General features: G+C 39.2%; 1 protein-coding gene across 1 annotated transcript; it reads left to right on the forward strand.

Moving 5' to 3' along the window:
• Positions 1–2,707, forward strand: LOC308699619 (delayed-rectifier potassium channel regulatory subunit KCNS2; the record flags this gene model as incomplete). The annotated part of the gene is made up of 2 exons (XM_081380515.1): positions 1–966; positions 2,225–2,707. 2 exons carry the CDS (start codon positions 1–3, stop codon positions 2,705–2,707), a joined length of 1,449 nt encoding a protein of 482 aa, XP_081236641.1.
• Positions 2,708–20,268: the final 17,561 nt, after the last annotated feature.

Genomic DNA, 20,268 nt, shown 5'->3' on the forward strand with positions numbered 1-20,268 from the left:
ATGGTGAAGGAAAGACATCCTTGGTGGATTTTGGATCCTAAGGACCACCTTTTACACATCAATGTAGGTGGGTTGAGGCACACTCTATGCTCAAGCATTCTGAAGAAGTTTCCGGACACACGTCTTGGCCAACTCTTGTCTTGTGACTCAGAGGATGACATTCTACAGCTCTGTGATGATTTTGATGTTCAACAGAAAGAGTTTTACTTTGACCGTAACCCTGGTCTCTTCCCTTATGTCCTGCACTTCTATCAGACTGGCAAGCTGCATATTATGGATGAGCTGTGCATTTTCTCCTTCTCTCAGGAAATAGAGTACTGGGGAATCAGTGATTTTTTTCTGGACAGCTGCTGTAGTTACCGTTACCTTGATCGTAAACTGAAGAGACATCATACATCCTGGGATGAAGAGAGTGATGTTAGCAGTGTGGATACATCAGTTGATGAGATTTCTGATCTGAACAAAGATATTGAGCACTTCCATGAAATACGTTTTGGAAACATTAGGAAGTGTCTGTGGCTAACATTGGAAAATCCAGGTTATTCAATCCCTAGCAAAGTTTTCAGCTTGCTTTCCATTTGTGTGGTGTTAATATCAATTGCCACCACGTGTATCAGTAGCATTCCAGAATACCAAAAATTTGATGAAAGTGGTAATCCAACTGAAGACCCAACTATGCATGTATTAGAAGTGTTCTGCATCTGCTGGTTTACCTTTGAGGTAGTAACTCGCATGCTTCTTGCTCCAAACCATCGCAAATTCTTCTTGCTACCACTAAACGTGATTGATATCATCTCAGTGATGCCAATATACATCACAATCTTTTTTGATCTGGTCATTGGGAGTGAGTCAGAGCTGGGCAACTTGGGAAAACTGGTCCAGGTGTTGCGGCTGATGAGAATCTTCAGGGTGCTAAAGTTGGCTAGGCATTCAACAGGGTTAAGGTCACTCGGTGCTACTCTGCGGGTGAGATTACACTGCCATTGTGCAAGTGTATTTACAATCTGCATATTGTAGTGCAGAGGTCTTCAACCCTGCTTCTGGGGACCCACTGCCCTTTAGGGTTTAGCTCTAACTATAATCAAACACACCAGAAGCAGCTAATGAAGCTCTTCAGGATCGCTTGAAAATATACAGTTAGGTGTGCAGAAGCAGGTTGGAAATAAACTTTGCAGGACAGTGAGTCCCCGGGAGTTTAGTTGAAGACCTCTGTTGTAGTGGTGTTTAATCCTGGACCTGGAGGGAGATTCATGCCACTCTACATTTTGTATGTGTCTCTTATCTGAAAAACTCACCATGGTTCCCTGTTTGCATACAATCCACCATAAATAGTATCTGTCCCTGTGTCAATGTGCATCCTAAATAGTATGCGAGATTACAATAAGTGTGTCCCAAAGCATAGTATGTGTTGAAAAGAGTATGCTAAAAGTCCCCGGATGGTCGACTGCTGTGGTTCCCAAACTTCTTAGAGTCGCGTAGCCCCTGAGGCATTTACCATCCTTCTGTGTACCCCCTCTCTTCCGCTAAGACTGCAGTCACACCTTTTCCATTAAGGGACAGTACTTATTATTCATATTAAATTTCACCTGCAACAACATTTTGAACTTAGAAAGAAGAATTGTATTTTAGACATTAAATGAGACAAGCCAGTTTATGGTGACATGATGCTTGTGACATTATGTGACAAAACGGCACATAATGTCAATTTTCTTACATGGCAGTGTGTCTCATAACTTGTCTACTCTTCTGCTACATGGTATGTACTTTTTCCTCACAAAAAGAGTAAATACTTTTAGTGCAAAGTATATGTAGGCGAATTGGAATGTAGCATCTGTTTTATGTTAATGGAACTCTCTTAATGAGCTGAAATTCTGAATCAGGTGTGTTACATAAAGGGAGACGTGAAAAATGCGCAGTGCTGTGGGTCCCCAGGATCAGGATTGAAAACCACTGGTATATTGAATAGTACTAACTGTAAATGTTTTGATTATGTCTTATTTAACTAAATTAATCCATGATTCCAGTCCCTAAACATCCAGAAATAACATATTCCCCCCCCCCACCTTGTCTTAAAGATTTCAATTCCACTCCATTTAAAAAAATTGAAATTAATTTTGAACATTCAGAATACTCAGTTTTGACAACTCAATATATAAGTGCTTTAAAGCTTTTTCTACCTAGATTTTACATGTAAAAAATATAATGTCTTTGTTTCTTTGTGTAGCACAGCTACAGAGAGGTTGGAATCTTATTACTGTACCTGGCAGTGGGTGTATCAGTGTTTTCTGGAATGGCTTACACTGCAGAATATGAGGAAGATGTTGGTTTGGACACAATCCCAGCTTGCTGGTGGTGGGGGACAGTTAGTATGACAACAGTGGGATATGGAGATGTGGTTCCAGTGACAGTGGCTGGAAAGCTAGCAGCATCTGGCTGCATCCTGAGCGGCACATTAGTTGTGGCACTACCCATCACCATCATTTTCAACAAGTTTTCACATTTTTACCGCAAACAAAAAGCTCTTGAGGCATCAGTGAGAAACAGCAACAACAAGAGGCTTATAATGAGACAACAGAGAAACAGTGGAGACACTGAAATACATGTGCATAGCCACTGTTTGGAGGATGGAGAAAAGGATGAAGATGTGACTTTTGAGGGAGTTGTCAACTATTGCTATGAAGACCATCCACTGACATATACACTCTGATGTGTCGACTATGCAAGAAAAGTGATTAGTTAAAGTCAAAGTCGTTACGGTTATACCAATATTAGACATCATATCCTGACTTAAAATACAGATGGGTGAAAAATGAAAGGAAAATCTGGGGATCCAGTGGCTCTGTTATGCTTATATTTGGGTCCACTTGTCCCCTTTGAGGGAAGGGTCATAGCAAATAAGGGTTTTTCTCAATCGCAGTGCTGCATCCATGGCTTCTAGATTAGAGTCATCCTCAGCATTAAATGCTGGAATGAGACAGACTAGTAAAGGCCTGGGTATACTTCATTTTCCGCACTCCGTCTTTCGCACAGTTGAGTACGCAAGCCTTTCAAATTATACTCCTTTGGCCGTGAGCATGGAAAGACATGTTCGGCGCCTGTGCACAATCTAGTGGGTTCTGTTTTCAAGCGCCCAAGTCACTTGCACATGCGCTGTTGTACACGCACGATCACAAAAATTGGGCTGCACGCGGACAGGGTGTGTGGATGTCTGCGGACTCTTCTGATGATGAAAATTACATCACACGGACTGTGCCATAAAGGTTTCTGTCCCTGCATTCAAAGCATGAGAATGTTATTAAAGTTAAAATATTTTACACTAAAACTCTTTATATCATCTGAATTTATTAATGCAATACACTGAATAAAAACCGTCTGGAGTATTATTCCACTGGTTCACATTATGGGCAGTTTAGCATTATGTGATTAATTTACAACAAATCAAAAGAAAATTGTTTTTGGTCTTGTATTTCATAATGAAACTGGAGTAGCTCAGCTTAGTAGCTCAGTTGGAATGTGTGCAAAGGATTGTCATGTCACATTTATTTAAATCAATCATTATTCAGCTCAGTTTAGTTCAATGTTTATTTAATTCAGTTCCATAACTGTGTAAGTGTTGCAAAATCAATTATGAAACAACAAAGGTAGCTCAATTCAGTTCAAGTTTTGTTCGCGTCCAATAGTGTCAGTGCCAGAGATGGGACCAAGTCACACATGTGCAAGTCTCAAGTAAGTCTCAAGTCTTAACCTTCAAGTCTCAAGTAAGTCCCAAGTATTTTTTTCTTGGGCAAGTCAAGTCAAGTCAAGTCACAGGCTATGTCAAGTCAAGTCAAGTCAAGTCCTGTAGTAGGTCAAGTCAAGTCCAAGTCAAGTCACATTATTATTGTAATTTTACCTGCAGAATCTGATCTTAATAAAGTGTAAAGACCAGATATGGGTAACTGTCAATAAATTACAATAATTTGGAGTTGCATTGTAAATACTCATGTTCAGTAAAATACATCATGGAATCAAACAAAATTGTTACTTCATAAAATTATTTATTTTTCACTTCTGCCAACAGTGTTTAAAATGTAACAAAGTTTAATGTTGTATGTAAACTGTGTTTACAATAAGTGTATTGTGATTGTCAAAACATTTTAGTAACTAAACTGAATTGTATTCGGTTTAGTGACAACATGTTACAATGTTTACATGGTACAATTTCTGGTAAGCTACGCTTTTTTATTATTTCAATTCAATTATTGTAATCTGATTTAATATTGACTCATTTGGATAAATATTAGGTAGGCTACACAAGATAGGCATTAATTTTTCTCAAGAAAAAAACAACTCACCTAATGCTGTAAATATACAGAGAGAGATAATGCGTTTTTTATTATAATAACAACTTTATTTAATGATAAGTAAAAATATAATAAATATGTAATAGTACACATATTTAGCAAAATACTTTTTTCTAGCCAACTAACGTGCTATAGCCATATTATGGTCATCAAATGGCTTTCCTGGGGTAAATGTTATGTGACATAATTGTTCTCCAGCTGTTTTATTAAACCATTTGTTTGATTGATTGGTCGATATTATGTATGAGGAATATACATTTCGGTAAGTTGTAGGCCTACTGTATCTTTCAACATTGTTCATTCGTGTTTATTTTTAGAGATGATCGGTTCACCTGCCGCTAGGGATCTGTCGCGTCACATTTACAAGCGCCAAAACGGTATTTATTGTTTGAATTTCGTAATAAAAGTGACATAATCTGAGAGCTGAGATTTTTTTTATATCATATGTAACCTCCTCTTGCGTCGCGATTTTTCTGTGCGTGAGAAAATGAACGTGTGGCGACGTGAGAGCATGTGAAAAGTGTCGCGTGTGTCTCACGGTGAATGCGTGAGTTGGCAGCTCTGTCTGGCTATCCGCGATGTTAATGTTGCATGTCTTGCAAAGCGCTGTTCATCTTTTGCCATCTTGTGAATAATTCTTGAAGCCGAAAGCGATGACCCTCGGAGTCAGTACCCCTCCGGCTGACATGTTGATGTGATATCTGATCTGAGTGGGCGTGGTGTGCGAGGTACGAGAGGGCGCGACTGATGATAGTGTCGTGATCCAGTCATGACAACGCTATTCTCAGCCTGCGCTCCAGCTGGGTAATCAACTTTATTTTTTAAAATAATTTATATATTTTATATTCAAACTTGAAAACATGATGTGATTAACACTCAAGTCATTCAAGTCATCGTGTCTCAAGTCAAGTCAAGTCCCGAGTCTTTAACTTCCAAGTCCGAGTCAAGTCTCAAGTATTTTATTTTTTGTCAAGTCAAGTCACAAGTCATAAAAATAGCGACTCGAGTCGACTCGAGTCCAAGTCACCAAGTCACAAGTCCCCATGTCTGGTCAGTGCAGTCAAACTGCTAATATTTTCTGGAATATCAATTTCCTTTTATACCCCATCTGATCAAGCCAAAGGTGACAGTGGAAAGGAACCGAAACACCACCACCAAAACACCAAAACCTTGTGAGGAACCAGGCTCAGCCAGGGGGCCAGTTCTACCTAGTTCTGGCCTAAATGAACAAACATGGTGTGATTTATGATTCCAGGCTGTATAACGAGTCAGACTTTGTGGACTGATATTTAAAATTTTGCATTCAACTCACTCCGCATTAAGTTTGGAATAGGCCAATAAACGTTGTAGTCTATCCATAAAATTGAAATATGAAGTCAGAGCTGCTGTTTAGCCAGCAGTAGAGAATTGACTTATCCATGACCATTTGCACAATGATCTTTCTAGTTGTTTAATACTGTGTTACGGTCCAAGGCTATCATTAATAGCTGGTCATAGGGATCTGTGCCAAGGGCTTGTCTATACGTTTGGGCGCTTAATATGAAAAGGATTTACCAACCGTGGTTGATTGTTATATTCTTTTCAGCAATAAAAGTGAAGGACAGAAATGCGATAGGATCTTGCTTGAGTACTGAGGAGCTAAACCATTTTGGGCTTTATAAGTAATTAGCAAGATTTTAAAATGTATATAATGCCTACAAGGCAGCCAATGCCTTGTTGACAGAACCGGGTGAATATAATCATACATCTTGGTTCTAGTAAACACTTTAGCTGCTGCATTTTGAACCAGTTGAAGTTTGTTAAAAAATAGACCTGCTGGGCATCCACCCAGAAATGTAATACATTAATCTTGCCTTGATGTCATAGATGCATGAATTAACTTTTCTGCATTTACCATTGAGAATGTGTCGTAATTTAGAGATATTTTAAAGATGAAAAAATGGCTTTCAAATGACAGATTAATTTCAAATAGTACACCCTGGTTATTGACTGATGACGAAGACTTGACAGAACATCTATCAAGAGACAGTATTCTAGGTTATTATTTGTGGAGGTTTTTGGTCCAGTAATTGAAACCTCTGTTTTTTCTAAAAATATCAGTGGAAGCTATTAGTCATCCAGTTTGTATAGCAATGGTCCTAGTACTGAGCCTTGCGGCATTGAATTCTAAACTTGAATAGTAATTTTAAAAAAAATCATGAATTATTATTGCTGTGCTGTTGGGAAATGTCTGAAACTGTTGATGCTTTATTTCTTGTCAATTTAGCCTCTGTACTATATCAAATAAATAAAATAAACCTCGGGTTGTGTTAGTTTTCTTCTAACAGAGAGAAAAAATAAGCAGACTTAACCATTTTAAAGCCTTTACAAACACTATTCTTCCACAGAATGTGAAATACCTCTAGTTTTTTATTCTTCAAGATGCACTCCATTTTCCAGGCTGCTCTCTTGAGGGTGTGAGTGTTCTCATTTTACCAGGGTGTCTGACTGTTCTTCTTTAAGCGCAAAGGAGCAACATAATCTAGAGTGCTAGAAAAGAGAGAATCCATATTTTCTGTTGCAGACAAGTTATTCTAAATTATCTTGTTTGTTGAGAAAATTCAAGTAGACTGTTAATAAAGCAATCTTAGTAGAAATTATAGTTCTACCATATTTATGACATGGATTTGTTTTAGAAGCTTTGGCTAAATGCAGCATACACAAGAGATAATAATTTTGAGATCTCACTGCTCTGCTCTTAGACTCATTAATGTTATGTTTCCCTATCTGTCAGTCACCTCAACGTTGTGTCGATATACTGACACTAGGCGTTGCTCTTGGGAACCTCAAACACCTCTGATACTCTAGAAAAGGCCAGTAAGAATTTTCTCTAGCAAGAGAATTTTTCCATAAAAAATACATTTTCTTTCAAAGAGCAAACACGGATGAAAACGTCTTTTGAAAGATGCTTTCGCCTGTGTATTTCTTGATGCGGTCGACACCTGCCTCCATCACACGGCCATGATTGCTGCTGCAGTTTTGGTCATGCCATAACTGCGAGAGGGAATGTTGCGGTGGCAACTCTTGTACTTTTCAAAAGGCAGAGAGTCACAAAAGGCCGGTGAGCACAGTGGACGATCTGAGGGTACCAATGGAACCATTTCCGCCGGGTGTGTCCCCACGGTCCTTCCATTCCTCAGCATATTGGTCTCTCCCAGTTGAGCTCATGGATTGGCTGAGCTCATGGAGTTTGGCGGCTCATCCAATGGCAAGCCTAATTTCTCATTCTGGACTCCCACTCCCACCAGTTTGGTAGCTCAGTCTGAGTTCGACAGAGTTGGCAGTCATGCTTGCCCGGGCCACCGCAGACATCAATGCTAGAATGGAATCCTCCTCCCTGTCCTGAGTGTTCACGGTTGGATCATTGGTATCTAGGCTCGGAGCGCAACTCATAGTTGTGCTCAGCCCCAGAGCCTTTATTCCCGGAAGTGCATGAAGAGATGACAGAGTCGTGGAAGGCACCTTTTACTGCTTGGCAAGCTCTTGTAGCGTCTGGACCAATCAGACACATACAAATTGTTCATTATATTTAACCTATAATCCAGCAAACTCACTCTCCCAACAAAGGTCTGTGACCCATCCCCCGAAAACTGCAACTATCATCCCAAATGAAGTTAACACACAGGCAGAACCAGTTCTCTAGACCACAAGGAATTTGCAGAGAGTTTTGACTCTCACTTAATTCTTGTTGAGAAGGACAAATAAACCCTTTTAATCCTATATATAACCACTTGAGAAATGTATAAACATGTATCCAATTTTCCCATCTCTTGATTTTCCTTTAATGGGTTTTGTATTCATTCTCTCTTTTAAACTCTTTTGGATTAATGTTTCAGACTTGCATACTATGGTTAACCAAAATCACATGTGTAGCATGTTTGGTCTGTACGAACTCCCCCATTTGTTAATATACATTACATTTTGCAAACGCATTAGTATTATAAGAATCTTGAAGGTTCTTTTCTTAAACACCCAATCACATTACATATTCAAATGCCCTGCTAGAACACAAATGATCGTAAAATTTCCTTCCAAAGGGAACAACTTCTTATTAGCTCACACACCTCCAGAGGGTGTGACATCTTCACAATATAAAAATCACTGATCACAAGATCACACCTGGTCTTTCCGATTTCTGAGAAATCCTGATGTGAAGATGATGCTGAGCTAGTCTTCGAAGGAGCCCTAAGTTTGTGCCAGGCTGCGGCCTCGTCTTTCCATTTACCAAAGATCCTCTGACTCCAACTGGTTCTTTCTCATTAAGACGACATCAGCAAAGATGACCTGGAGCCTAAACAAATTGCATCAGGACAGTTTTATTCTAATGGGCGAGACTTGCAAGTATCACACTTAGACTCATTATTTGATACACTGAGTATCCCTATCTACCTTTTAAAGAAGGGTTTGTTAAAACTAAAAACTGATGGTTTGCTCAAGGCTGTTGACCTGCTGAATTTCAAACAATGCTATAACTTCTCGCTTTCCTGTATTCTGCTTCAGCTCTCTTTCTCTTGATAAACTGTATGCATGTATGTGTGTGTATATGTTAGAGTAGTTTAAGTGTTTAGTCTAGTTAATAAAGTCTTGTTCATGTCACATGTAAAGTTGTTTGTGTTTCATGCTCATATACTGGAGTCCCTAATCATGCAGATTTTGACTAAATGCTCTGAGTAGTACTGTACAGTTAGAAAGTTATTTCCCATATCCCGGAAATGAACATTTCATAAAATTAATAAATAATGAATTAATCGCTAAAATAATAAATAATTAATTAAGACGAACAGGTTAGTTGATTGTGTGGTATTAATTCTGCTACATCAAGTTAATTATATTAACTGATCCAAATATTCATAATTAATTATAACAAGTTATGATTAATTATTAATATTTCCCTTGAGGTAATTTCCTTCACTCTTCCTGCAACATTGATCCACAGGAGGCAAGTTAAACTCTGGACATGGACATGGACATGGACATGGGCATGGTGCTTATCTACAGTGGTTACACGAAACAATACTTGACAAAGTAACAAGGCAAACATGAGGGCTTATATATACAAGGACTAATGACAAGACAAGGGACACCTGTACACAATGATCAGACAATAAACCAATGACAACATGACACATTCACATGGGGAACACATGGCAGTATCACATGAGGGCAAAGGAATCACATGACAAGATGTGTCACTTCCACCCTCACTACCCTCGACAGTGGGGCAGCCTGTACATGGAGGTTCCTAAGGTGGGGAGTGCGATTCTGGTGTATTTATGCCTGCAAAATCCCACCACCTGGCGGAATTAGTGATGAAACAGTTTGAAAATTTCATATCACGATTATAGTGACCAGAATGATCATTGTTTTGTTAAAAAGACATGAAAATTTTCAAAAAGAATTGATACACACTGAAAATATTTCAACAAGTTTTATATTTGAAAATCAACAATCAACAAATAAATGTGCAGCTCTATGCATTTCTTTAAAGCATAAACATTTCAGCTGCCGTAACTTTTTTGTGTTCAAAATGTACAAACTGTGAGCAAGTACATCATGAATCCATTTTCCAAACTGTGTTTTGTCTTATCCTGAATCACTACGGTACACCTATAATAAGTGTTTATATTCAGACTATTTTAGACCGGTTGGTATTGACGTAAAAGTTAACTTACCTTTGATATATACATGAGGGTGGTGGTCACGAAGATGATTTGAAATGTTTCCCCTTTTGCAGGGTCTTTCTTTTTGCATGTTCTACAGATAGGGTGACCATCCTCTAATAAGTTTCCCTCAATACTTTTGTAAAATATTTTCGAAATATGACCACACCTCAGATTTGGTCCACTTAGAAGGCTGAAAAATCACCCAAGCGCTGTCACTGCCTTCTTCTGCCATGTGTTCTCATACAAAAAACAACGCACCTGCGTCAGACTGATGCTGCTGGATAGGATTTACCGCGAGTTTTCAAAATCACGATAATCAAACAGTTTTAACGCTAATTTAATTTTAAACGATAATACTAACCGTCAGGACATTTTATCGTGGTTTATAATGAAACCGGTAATTGTTTCATCCCTTCATCCAATCATTCCAGACATTCCAGGGCATGTTAGTCTATAGTCTCTAATGGCAAAGGCTTATAGTGCTGTTGGGCAGGCTGCCTCTCTTACCCGTATGTCCGAGGGAGTGGCTGGAATGCAAATTCCACTTGCCAATACTCATTGGCCTTTTCTGAAGTATCAGAAGTGTTTGGGCCTCCCAAGTGCGACCCTTACCCCCAATTTCCACCAAATGCGGAACGGCTGCAGTCAATAGGTTTCCATTAAAGTCAATTTGTGTATTTTCACTGACTGCGGAACGGCTGCGTTCCGACTCCGTCCCAGCTCCGGCGATCCGCAGCCCTCCGGAGCAGATACGCAGAGCTTCTATTTTTGCCGGATGCCGCAGCCATTCCGCAGCAATTCAGCACAGGGCAGATTGTGCGGGACAGGTTATATTGCGCGATCATACGTGAATCTCGAGGGTCCTCGTGACTTCAGCTGTCAGTCACGGATGCAGCCGTTCCGCATCAAAGCCGGACCTGGTGAGTATTGAAGGACGGCGGAGCACGGAGCCGACACGCAGCGGAGCCGATCCGCAGCCGTTCCGCAGTTGGTGGAAATCCGGGGTTAATGTCAGTACATCGACACAACGCCTCATTCCCTCCACCTGAGAACGGAGGTTGCAATAGTAACTGAGATAATTCATCTGATTTTAACTAGGTTTCTGTCAAACAGAGCACATCTAGGCTGTGATCTGTGACATATTTAACAATCAGTGCTTTCACAGGAGAGGATCTGAAGTTCAGTAAAGCCAATCTTTATCAAATGCTTGAAAGAAAAGCAGCACAACCCAAGGAGAGATGGAGACCATCTCTTTTCAACAGGTTAGGTCTACCTCAAGAACTCATCCAATTGTCTACAAATCCTATATTATTCTGTGAGCACCACTTCAACATCCAGCCATTCAGTGATGTCAATCTGCTATACATTATCTTCTCAGGCTTTTTAATGGGTGAGTCATTGAGTGTGTAGAACCTGTTTGTAACTCTAACAGGAGAGTGGTGCTTTGTCTTGTAACTATGCTGTCTCACAGTCACCAAATCACCCGGATGCAGGGTGACGCTAAGCTAGTCATATCCAAAGCCTTGTCTAATTTCTTTGCATTCTCGCTAACCTTGACACTTTTCACTGCCACAGTACCTGAACGCTGTCCAGAGTCGGCTCCAGCAACCTTGTGATAGACGTGACCAGTAAAGGGAAAAAGAACACAGAGGCAGCAGGCTACTGCAAACGCTTAAGGGTTTATTTCCACAGAATGGGTTACAAAAGTAGAGAAAATGTTAACCCAACTGAGGTAAACCAAAGTATTTGTAAAGAGTAAAAAGAAATAAAAAACCAACCAACAAAAACACTTTTACAATAAACACGATTCACTGCATTTGCCTCTCAACAATTACAGAGGTCTAGGCACTACAGGACCTGTTCTCTCACAGAACAACACTAACTCATACAAAAACAGTTAACAAATGTATACATTGGTGGCAGCACCAATTAACACAAAAAGGGGGATACGCAGACACATAATGGCCATTACACAAAATAAACAAATATGAAAACATCAAATATACACAAATAAACACTTCAAATAATACTGTCAAATGACTTCCACAACCCTGATCGCAGTCCAGTGTCCGCTCTAGCCCCTGATTGCAGTCCAGTGTCGGCTCCAGCCCCTGAGCACAGTCTCAACAGTCTCAACGCCTGGATGGCGTCTCAACAGCCTCCGAGGGCACCCCAAAGTCAAGTCCAGTGTATATCCTTGCAGCCACAGGGGACATTTCTTAGCCAATGTCTTAACCTGTTCATATATCTCCTGAACCTATTCCCCTGACACTCATGCTTTCTGCCAGTATGGTCGTGGCCCCTAAATTCATCCCCAAGTCCTTCCTCAATCAAGAATTTATCCCTAAGTCTGTTTCTGACACCAAGGCCATTTTCAAGCCCCGACAATTGGAGCAAGCCCATGTTCCCAGGAAGGCCACTAATTTTGTCCCATCCCCTCCCCTCCCATCCCGCCCTCTGTTACCTAGTCATTATGTGTTTCCAAAGGTGGCACCTTCCTGGTCAGCTCCTAACTACTCCCCTGGAATATTTCCCTCCCAGTCCCGCCCCCTGTGTTTCCTGACTGCCCTGGAACTCCAAGGTTTGTTCCCCGCCCGGCTTCCTAGTTGGTACCTCCTTGGACTCCTTTGCTCAGTGCGGAAGCCTTTCCCTCATGTCTTTGCTGGTTGGTTGCATCTGTTTTGCACGTTCATTGTGTGTGAAGATATATGGATCCATCTGTTGTATCCTTCATTTTACAGGAAATGAAGGACGTATTTGGAGGACGCATTTGAAGAAGCCTTCGAATTGGGACAGCCTTCGGCCGCAATCGACGCAATCGGCCTTCGAAGGATGCATCCTCTGAAGTGGGACGCAGCTTGTGAGTGTGTTGAGGGAGAACCTGGTGTGGGCATGACATCTTATTTGTAGAATTCACTGACGCTTGGGCTGCTTTGAAAGTGGTAATAATTGTGCAGTTGAGTACAGGTAGCACCAGACCTAAGGCATCTGCTGTCTGAAGGATGGAGGTACTTTTTGAGGTCTGGTACTGTTATATCCTCCCTGTGCGTGTTTCAGGATTTTATACAACCCTATACAACCCAAGCTCGGAGTCCCCAGCCATCAGGCCTGCCACCAGATCTGTCTCAGGGTGTACAAGACTAGTACCCAGCATGGCGGATCCACCGCTGATATCAGCGCGAGCAGTCGGCATTCCCTGTCCAGTGCTCTCTGTCCATGTTTTGTGTTTCTTGTGTTTGTATGCTCTTTGTGCTCCCTGTGTTTCCCAGTTTTGGATTAGTTTGTGTTTGTTTATTAAACGTTCTCACTGCGCTTAGTTTCTCGCCTCAGTCTGCTTACTCCAAACGTTACAGGTACAAATATGACATACAAAAATACATAGGCTATAGTTTCATATGTATGCATGATTAATCATTAAAAGATCCCAATCTAGATTCAAACACACACGCATTCTTATTTCTATGACAATGTTTCTCCTATGTTTATTAAAGGGGTTCTGTTATGCTTTTTCACTTTTTCAACTTGTGTTAGTGTGTAATGTTTCTGTTTGAGCATAACAAATATCTGCAAGGTTACAAAGCTCAAAGTCCACTCCAAATATTTTTTAACAGAATCGACTTTCCAAGAACTACAGCGAACAACTACAACACGTTTTTTTGGATCTTGTGAAGTCACAAATGTTTCTCATTTAAATAATCCCAGCCCACAGAATACTCAAAAAAAGGTGTGAGGCCTGGTTAAGCTGCATTAGAGAAGAGTGTTATCACTATGTTAAAGAGATGCTGATTTGACCTTCCTAAGGCTGACAAGAGTGGTTAAAATAGATTTTAAACACAGTTCCTGAACATTATAACCCCAATGTTTATCTGTGTGCTGCACATTTGACGGAAAACAGCTTCCAGAACTTAAGATGAGTAAAATGCAGGCTACGCACAAAAGCTTGTCCAGAAATGGAGCAGTTCCCACTTTGTTAGGACACGTGATATTGGTTAGTCTTACAATGACCAAACTTTGAAAAGCCGGAAAATGGCTGTATTATTCAGCAACCAAGCAATACATCTTCACTTCTTGCATTACTGTACTAACAAGATGGACTGCAAAACATTGTAAAGGATGCATTCTCATTTTCCATTGCATCTGCTAATGCACATCTATAATATTAAATATTTCACTCAAACCTTTTAAACATGGAAAGCATAAATATAAATGTATTGTATAAATGTATGCAGTGGACATGGTATTTAATGGATTAATGCATTTTCATGGATTATGTTACATAACTTCAGATGTAGGTCCATTATATTCTGATGTGACATTTATAGTTCTTGAAAAACTATGAACTATTGAAGGCTGTGACCTTCAACAGCTAGTCTGCAGACAACTGAGAAATATAACCCCCATCAAAAACAAAAGCTAAATCTAAACACTATTTGAATTATTAATGATATTTGTAGAAACACTGCTGCAGTCTGGAGAGAAGAAATATCCATGAAACATAATTCTGCCTCCATAACGCAACAAAAGATGCTGTTACTCTATGGTCCCAATTTAATTACGTGTACAATGGATATTTGTAATTTTTTTTTACATCTTTTACTATATACAGACTGTATATGACATACTTAATAACAACATCTTTGCCCTCTACTGAATTTATGTGTGTGTGTGTGTGTGTGTGTGTGTGTGTATAATTTTGGTCATTATGTGCACCTTTCTAAATTCTCATGGAGAATCTAATTTCATTGTTCCTGCTGCAATAAATAGCCATGCTTGTAAATGCTACCCAGAAGCTGCTGGAAGATATCAAGGAGGCTATGAGTATGACCTTCATAAATATTTGAACATTTGTTTTATAAAGAATGTCTTCTTGCTGTAGTGATAATATATTTATTCTCCAAACTAGAGAGTTTACATTATATTTCAATATGTGTGAACAGATCAAATCATGTTCATATACATTCATTTGAAATATTTAAATGTATTTAAAGGTTTTACTTGTACATTCAGAACTTTCAGTCCTTGATTCCTGACTTCATGACAAATAAATGGGAGTCTTCTAAAATTCTTGCAGAAGCAGAGACACTTGCTATAATCTTGCATCTTACCTGCTTGCATGTACCCAGGACAACTCAACGAACCTGACTGGCAAGTTAAAAAGTTTAAATTTAAAAAGTTAAATTTTTTACAGGTTAAAGGTGTTCTATTATGTTCATTTACATAGATCATAAGATCATAATCTTGTTTAGGGGATCTACTAGAATAGATTTACATCATTTAATGCTCAGAAAACTCATTATTTTTCTTTTAATTTACATTGTTGCAGCACTTGTTTTCACTCTCTGTCTGATTGCTCTGTAGTTTCGTTTCTTTAAAACCCACCTTCAGAAAAGTAGTTTTTGCTGAGGAGCGATTTTCTGCAGGGCTATCCCCCTCCACATTAAAGGTGTATGAGGCAGCCTTAGCTGTAATGCCCCTTACCATAACCGGCTTCCTGAGGTGCTGTAAACACTACTGTAACTATACGCTATGGCATCAGTTTTGCTGTATCTGTTTGAAACCGAGTCCGATAATAGCCATGTTTCCAATACAGATTTGCCCAAAACTTTTGCAATATTTTCTAAATGTCGATAAAAAAACTATTGCTAAATGAAGACGTTTCCATTGACTGGTGTTATGCGACTAAAAAATATTTTTTTCCTCTCGTGATAAGTCATTCCAAAAATCATGGCAACGGAGGTTGGTAAGTTTATGTATATCCCAGCCACCGCACTAGCCATTATTTTTAATCGAAGGAGACATAGGTGTGTTATCCAAGCATTAATGGCAAGGAAAGCCCCTTATACTTGGGAGTGTACTCGTATGAGGTGTTTCTCCCTCCTATCTGCTTCAAGGTCTTGATAAATTGTGGCATTTATTTGTTGTTTAGAATCCAGTATTCCTGTAATACTTTTGTCTTTTATGAGTTTGATGTAGAACTCTGTCTCGTCTTCTGTCCAAACATACCGCGTCATCTTTAAAGAATGATCAACTTTTAAGTACGGCAGGTGACATGTAAATGGTGAAAAAACTGTTTCCATTGCAGTTTTATGAAATATTCCTTTCTCGAATTGCCTGAAAAAAACACCTCATGTGAGCATAAAAACTTTTTTGCGATATATGGGAGTTTTTGCGAAAATGACGTGTTTCCAATGGGCGTATTTTAAATTCGCAATTTCAATTTGCACAATTTGATGGGTAAAGAAAACGCTCATCCTCATTTATATAGCACTTTTAACAAGGTAGATTGTTTCAAAGCAGCTTTACAGAGACTAACGCATAATTTAGGGTAACAGACATTGTTTTGGCTTTATAGCGGTTCCTTAATAAAGTTGTTTTCCAGCTAAAGTTAGTTTGATTGAATCGCCACCGTCGCAACGATCATTTGTTATTAAATTAGGGGCCGCTAAGACGACACCATTCTCTCTACATAGACTTTAAACGCGAACCTGTGATAAACGCTGATGGCGTTCACATGCGCATTAAGAATTGGTACTATAGTTATGTGCGTTTGAATATATGTGCGCAGGTTTGGAATTCCCTACAGACCAAGCCTAAACAAAGTACTGGTGTTTCCTTATAATTTTGATACAGAATTTTAATTTATTTTGTCACTTCGGGGTAGATACGCGAAACAAATTTTCCCGACAATGCTTTATCTGTAGAGTGGTAAAGGGATCCTCCATAGGGAGAGACTAGTTGGCACTTCAGCACTGCGTTGTCATCGGATCAAGGCGAAGGTCCTTCGTCAGATCTAGATACGGCCTGGATCCGGGAGGCTGCGAGAAAACCTTGGGATAAACAAAGACACTAAAATTAGCGTAGATGCCATTCTTCTTATGATGTAACGAGTACATCAGGATTTATGGGAAGTGTTCTCGGTTCCAGCTGACCTAGTCTATAACAGCCTAACATTGGATTATAGAAGTCTATAATGTGTTATGTGTATGCTAGGTCAAAGAGATGTGTTTTTAATCTAGCTTTGAACTGACAGAGTGTGTCTGCTTCCGGGACAATGGTAGGAAGACTGTTCCAAAGTTTTGGTGCTAAATAGGAAAAGGATATAATACCAGCAGTCGATTTTGATATTCTAGGTATTATTAACTGGCCGGAATTTTGAGATCGCAATAGACATGGAGGACTATAATGCGTTAAGAGATCGCTCAAGTACTGCGGAGCTAAACCATTTAGTGCTTTGTAAGTAATCATATTTTAAAATTTATGCGATGTTTAATAGAGAGCCAATGCAGTGTTGACAGAACCGGGCTTATATGGTCATACTTCCTGGTTCTGGTAAGAACTCGAGCTGCTGCGTTTTGGACCAGCTGTAGTTTGTTCATTAAGCGTGCAGGACAACCACCCAGCAGAGCATTACAATAATCTAGCCTTGAGGTCATGAACGCATTAACTAATTGTTCTGCATTTGTCATTGAGAGCATATGGCGTAATTTAGATATATTTTTAAGATGGAAAAATGCGGTTTTACAGATACTAGACACGTGACTTTCTAATGAAAGATTGGTATCAAAGAGCACACCCAGGTTCCTAACTGACGATGAAGACTTAACAGAGCAGCCATCAAGTGTTAGACAGTATTCTAGATTATTACGTGAGGAAGTTTTTTGTCCAATAATTAGAATCTCTGTTTTTTTCAGAATTTAGTAGTAGGAAATTACTAGTCATCCCATTTTTTATATCAGCTATGCATTCCGTTAATTTTGTGAATTGGTAAGTTTCATCTGGGCATGAAGAAATATAGAGCTGAGTATCACTGGCATAACAGTGAAAACTAATGCCATGCTTCCTAATGATATCTCCTAATGGTAGCATGTACAGAGTGAACAGCAGCGGTCCTAGTACTGAGCCTTGGTACGCCATACTGAACTTGTGATTGATAAGACATCTCTTCATTTACTGCTACAAACTGATAACGGTCAAATAAGTATGATTTAAACCATGCTAATGCAATTCCACTAATGCCAACATCATTTTCGAGTCTATTTAAAAGAATGTTGTGGTCGATAGTGTCAAATGCAGCACTTAGATCGAGTAACACTAATAGCGAGATACAACCACGATCGGATGATAGGAGCAAATCATTTGTGACTCTGATGAGAGCAGTCTCGGTACTATGGTACAGTCTAAATCCTCGCAGATATCATTTCTTTCTAAAAAGGAACATAGTTGTGAGGATACTGCCTTTTCTAATATCTTTGACAGAAAAGGTAGATTCGAGATCGGCCTGTAATTGACTAATTCTGTATGATCATGTTGCGTTTTTTTAACAAGTGGTTTAATCATAGCCAGCTTAAAGGTTTTTGGTACATATCCTAGTGACAAAGATTAATGATAAGAAATTAATGATATTAAGAAGAGGATCTATGACCTCTGGGAGCATCTCTTTCAGTAGCTTAGTCGGTATAGGGTCTAACATGCATGTTGTTGATTAAGATGATTTAACGAGTTTAGTAAATTCTTCCTCTCCTAAAGCAACGAATGAATCAAATTTTTCTTCAAGGAGACTACAATGCACTGCCTGATGCGATACTGTAGTAGACAGTTGCATAGTTATAATTTTCTCTCTGATATTATCAATCTTGTTAGTAAAGAAGTTCATAAAGTCATTACTGCTGTGCTGCTTGGAAACATCTGGGGTTGAAGATTTATTTCTCATTAGTTTAGCCACAATTTCAAATAAATACCTAGGGTTTTGTTTATTTTCTTCTAATAGGGTTGAAAAATAAGCAGATCTAGCAGCTTTTAAGGCCTTTCTGTATGCAATCGAACTGTCTTTCCATGAAACGCAAAATACCTCTAGTTTTGTTTTCTTCCAGCAATACTCCATTTTTCTGGATGCTTTCTTAAGGGCCTGAGTGTGCTCGTTGTACCACGGCGTTGGACTATTTTCTTTAATCTTCTTTAAGCGCAAAGGAGCAACTGTGTCTAAAGTGCTGGACAAGAAAGAGTTAAGAGTTTCTGTCACAATACTAGTTCTTCTAAGCTATCCGGGATGCTGAGATGATGAAACTGATCAGGAAGATTATTGATAAAGCAATCTTTAGTGGCAGAAGTGATAGGTCTAACATATTTGTAACACGGAGTCGGCTTTGCAGCCTTGGCTAAATGAAGTTTACACGAGACTAAATAATGATCTGAGATGTCATCGCTCTGCTGCAGAATTTCAACGGCATAAACATTTATTCCATGTGATAATATTAGATTTAGAGTATGATTTCGAAAATGAGTAGGTCCTGACACGTGTTGTCTAACTCCAATAGAGTTCAGAATGTCTTTAAATGCCAATCTCAATGCATCTTTTTCGTTATCTACATGTATATTAAAATCACCAACAATTAGGACTTTATCTGTAGCCAGTACTAACTCTATATTTAAAACAAGACTTCTCAGTAATTCTGAAGATATTACTATAAATTACAGCAACACCACCCCCTTTGCCTTTCAGACGAGGTTCGTGTTTATAACAGTAATCTTGCAGGGTGGACTCATTTAAAGTAATATAATTGTCTGGTTTTAGCCAGGTTTCTGTCAAACACAGCACATCTAGGTTATAGTCTGTAATCATATCATTAACAATAAGTACTTTTGAAGTAAGGGATCAAATATTCTTATTATATCTGTTTTTTATTTGTTGAACATCAATTACATTTTTACCCTTGAATGGGTTTAGGAGTTTTTTGTATGTACTAATTCGGGAAACATACACAGTCTCTATATGATGATATCTAGGTGAAAGAGGCTCTATGTGATGGGATTTATGTGACCTTGATGACGTGAGACAGCTGGCAGACAGTCAGTTAAGCCAGTCTGTCTGCTTCCTGACCTGAGCCCCAGATTGTCATGTTTGAGCTCTAAGACTATGTGCCATATTACTAGAGAAAAGAGCAGCACCATCCCAGGAGGGATGAATACCATCTCTTTTCAACAGGTCAGGTCTGCCCCAAAAACTTTTCCAATTGTCTATAATTCTATGTTATTACGCGGACACCAATTAGACAGACAGCCATTAAGTGAATGCAATCTACTAACTATCTCATCACTCCTGCGAACAGGAAGGGGGCCAGAGCAAATTACAGTGCCTGACATCGTACTTACAAGTTCACACACCTCTTTAATGTTAATTTTTGTGATCTCCAACTGTTGGAGTCTAACATCATTAGTGCCGACGT

This window comes from Scardinius erythrophthalmus, assembly GCF_964197995.2.
Source record: "Scardinius erythrophthalmus genome assembly, chromosome: 12".
Lineage (NCBI taxonomy): Eukaryota > Metazoa > Chordata > Actinopteri > Cypriniformes > Leuciscidae > Scardinius > Scardinius erythrophthalmus.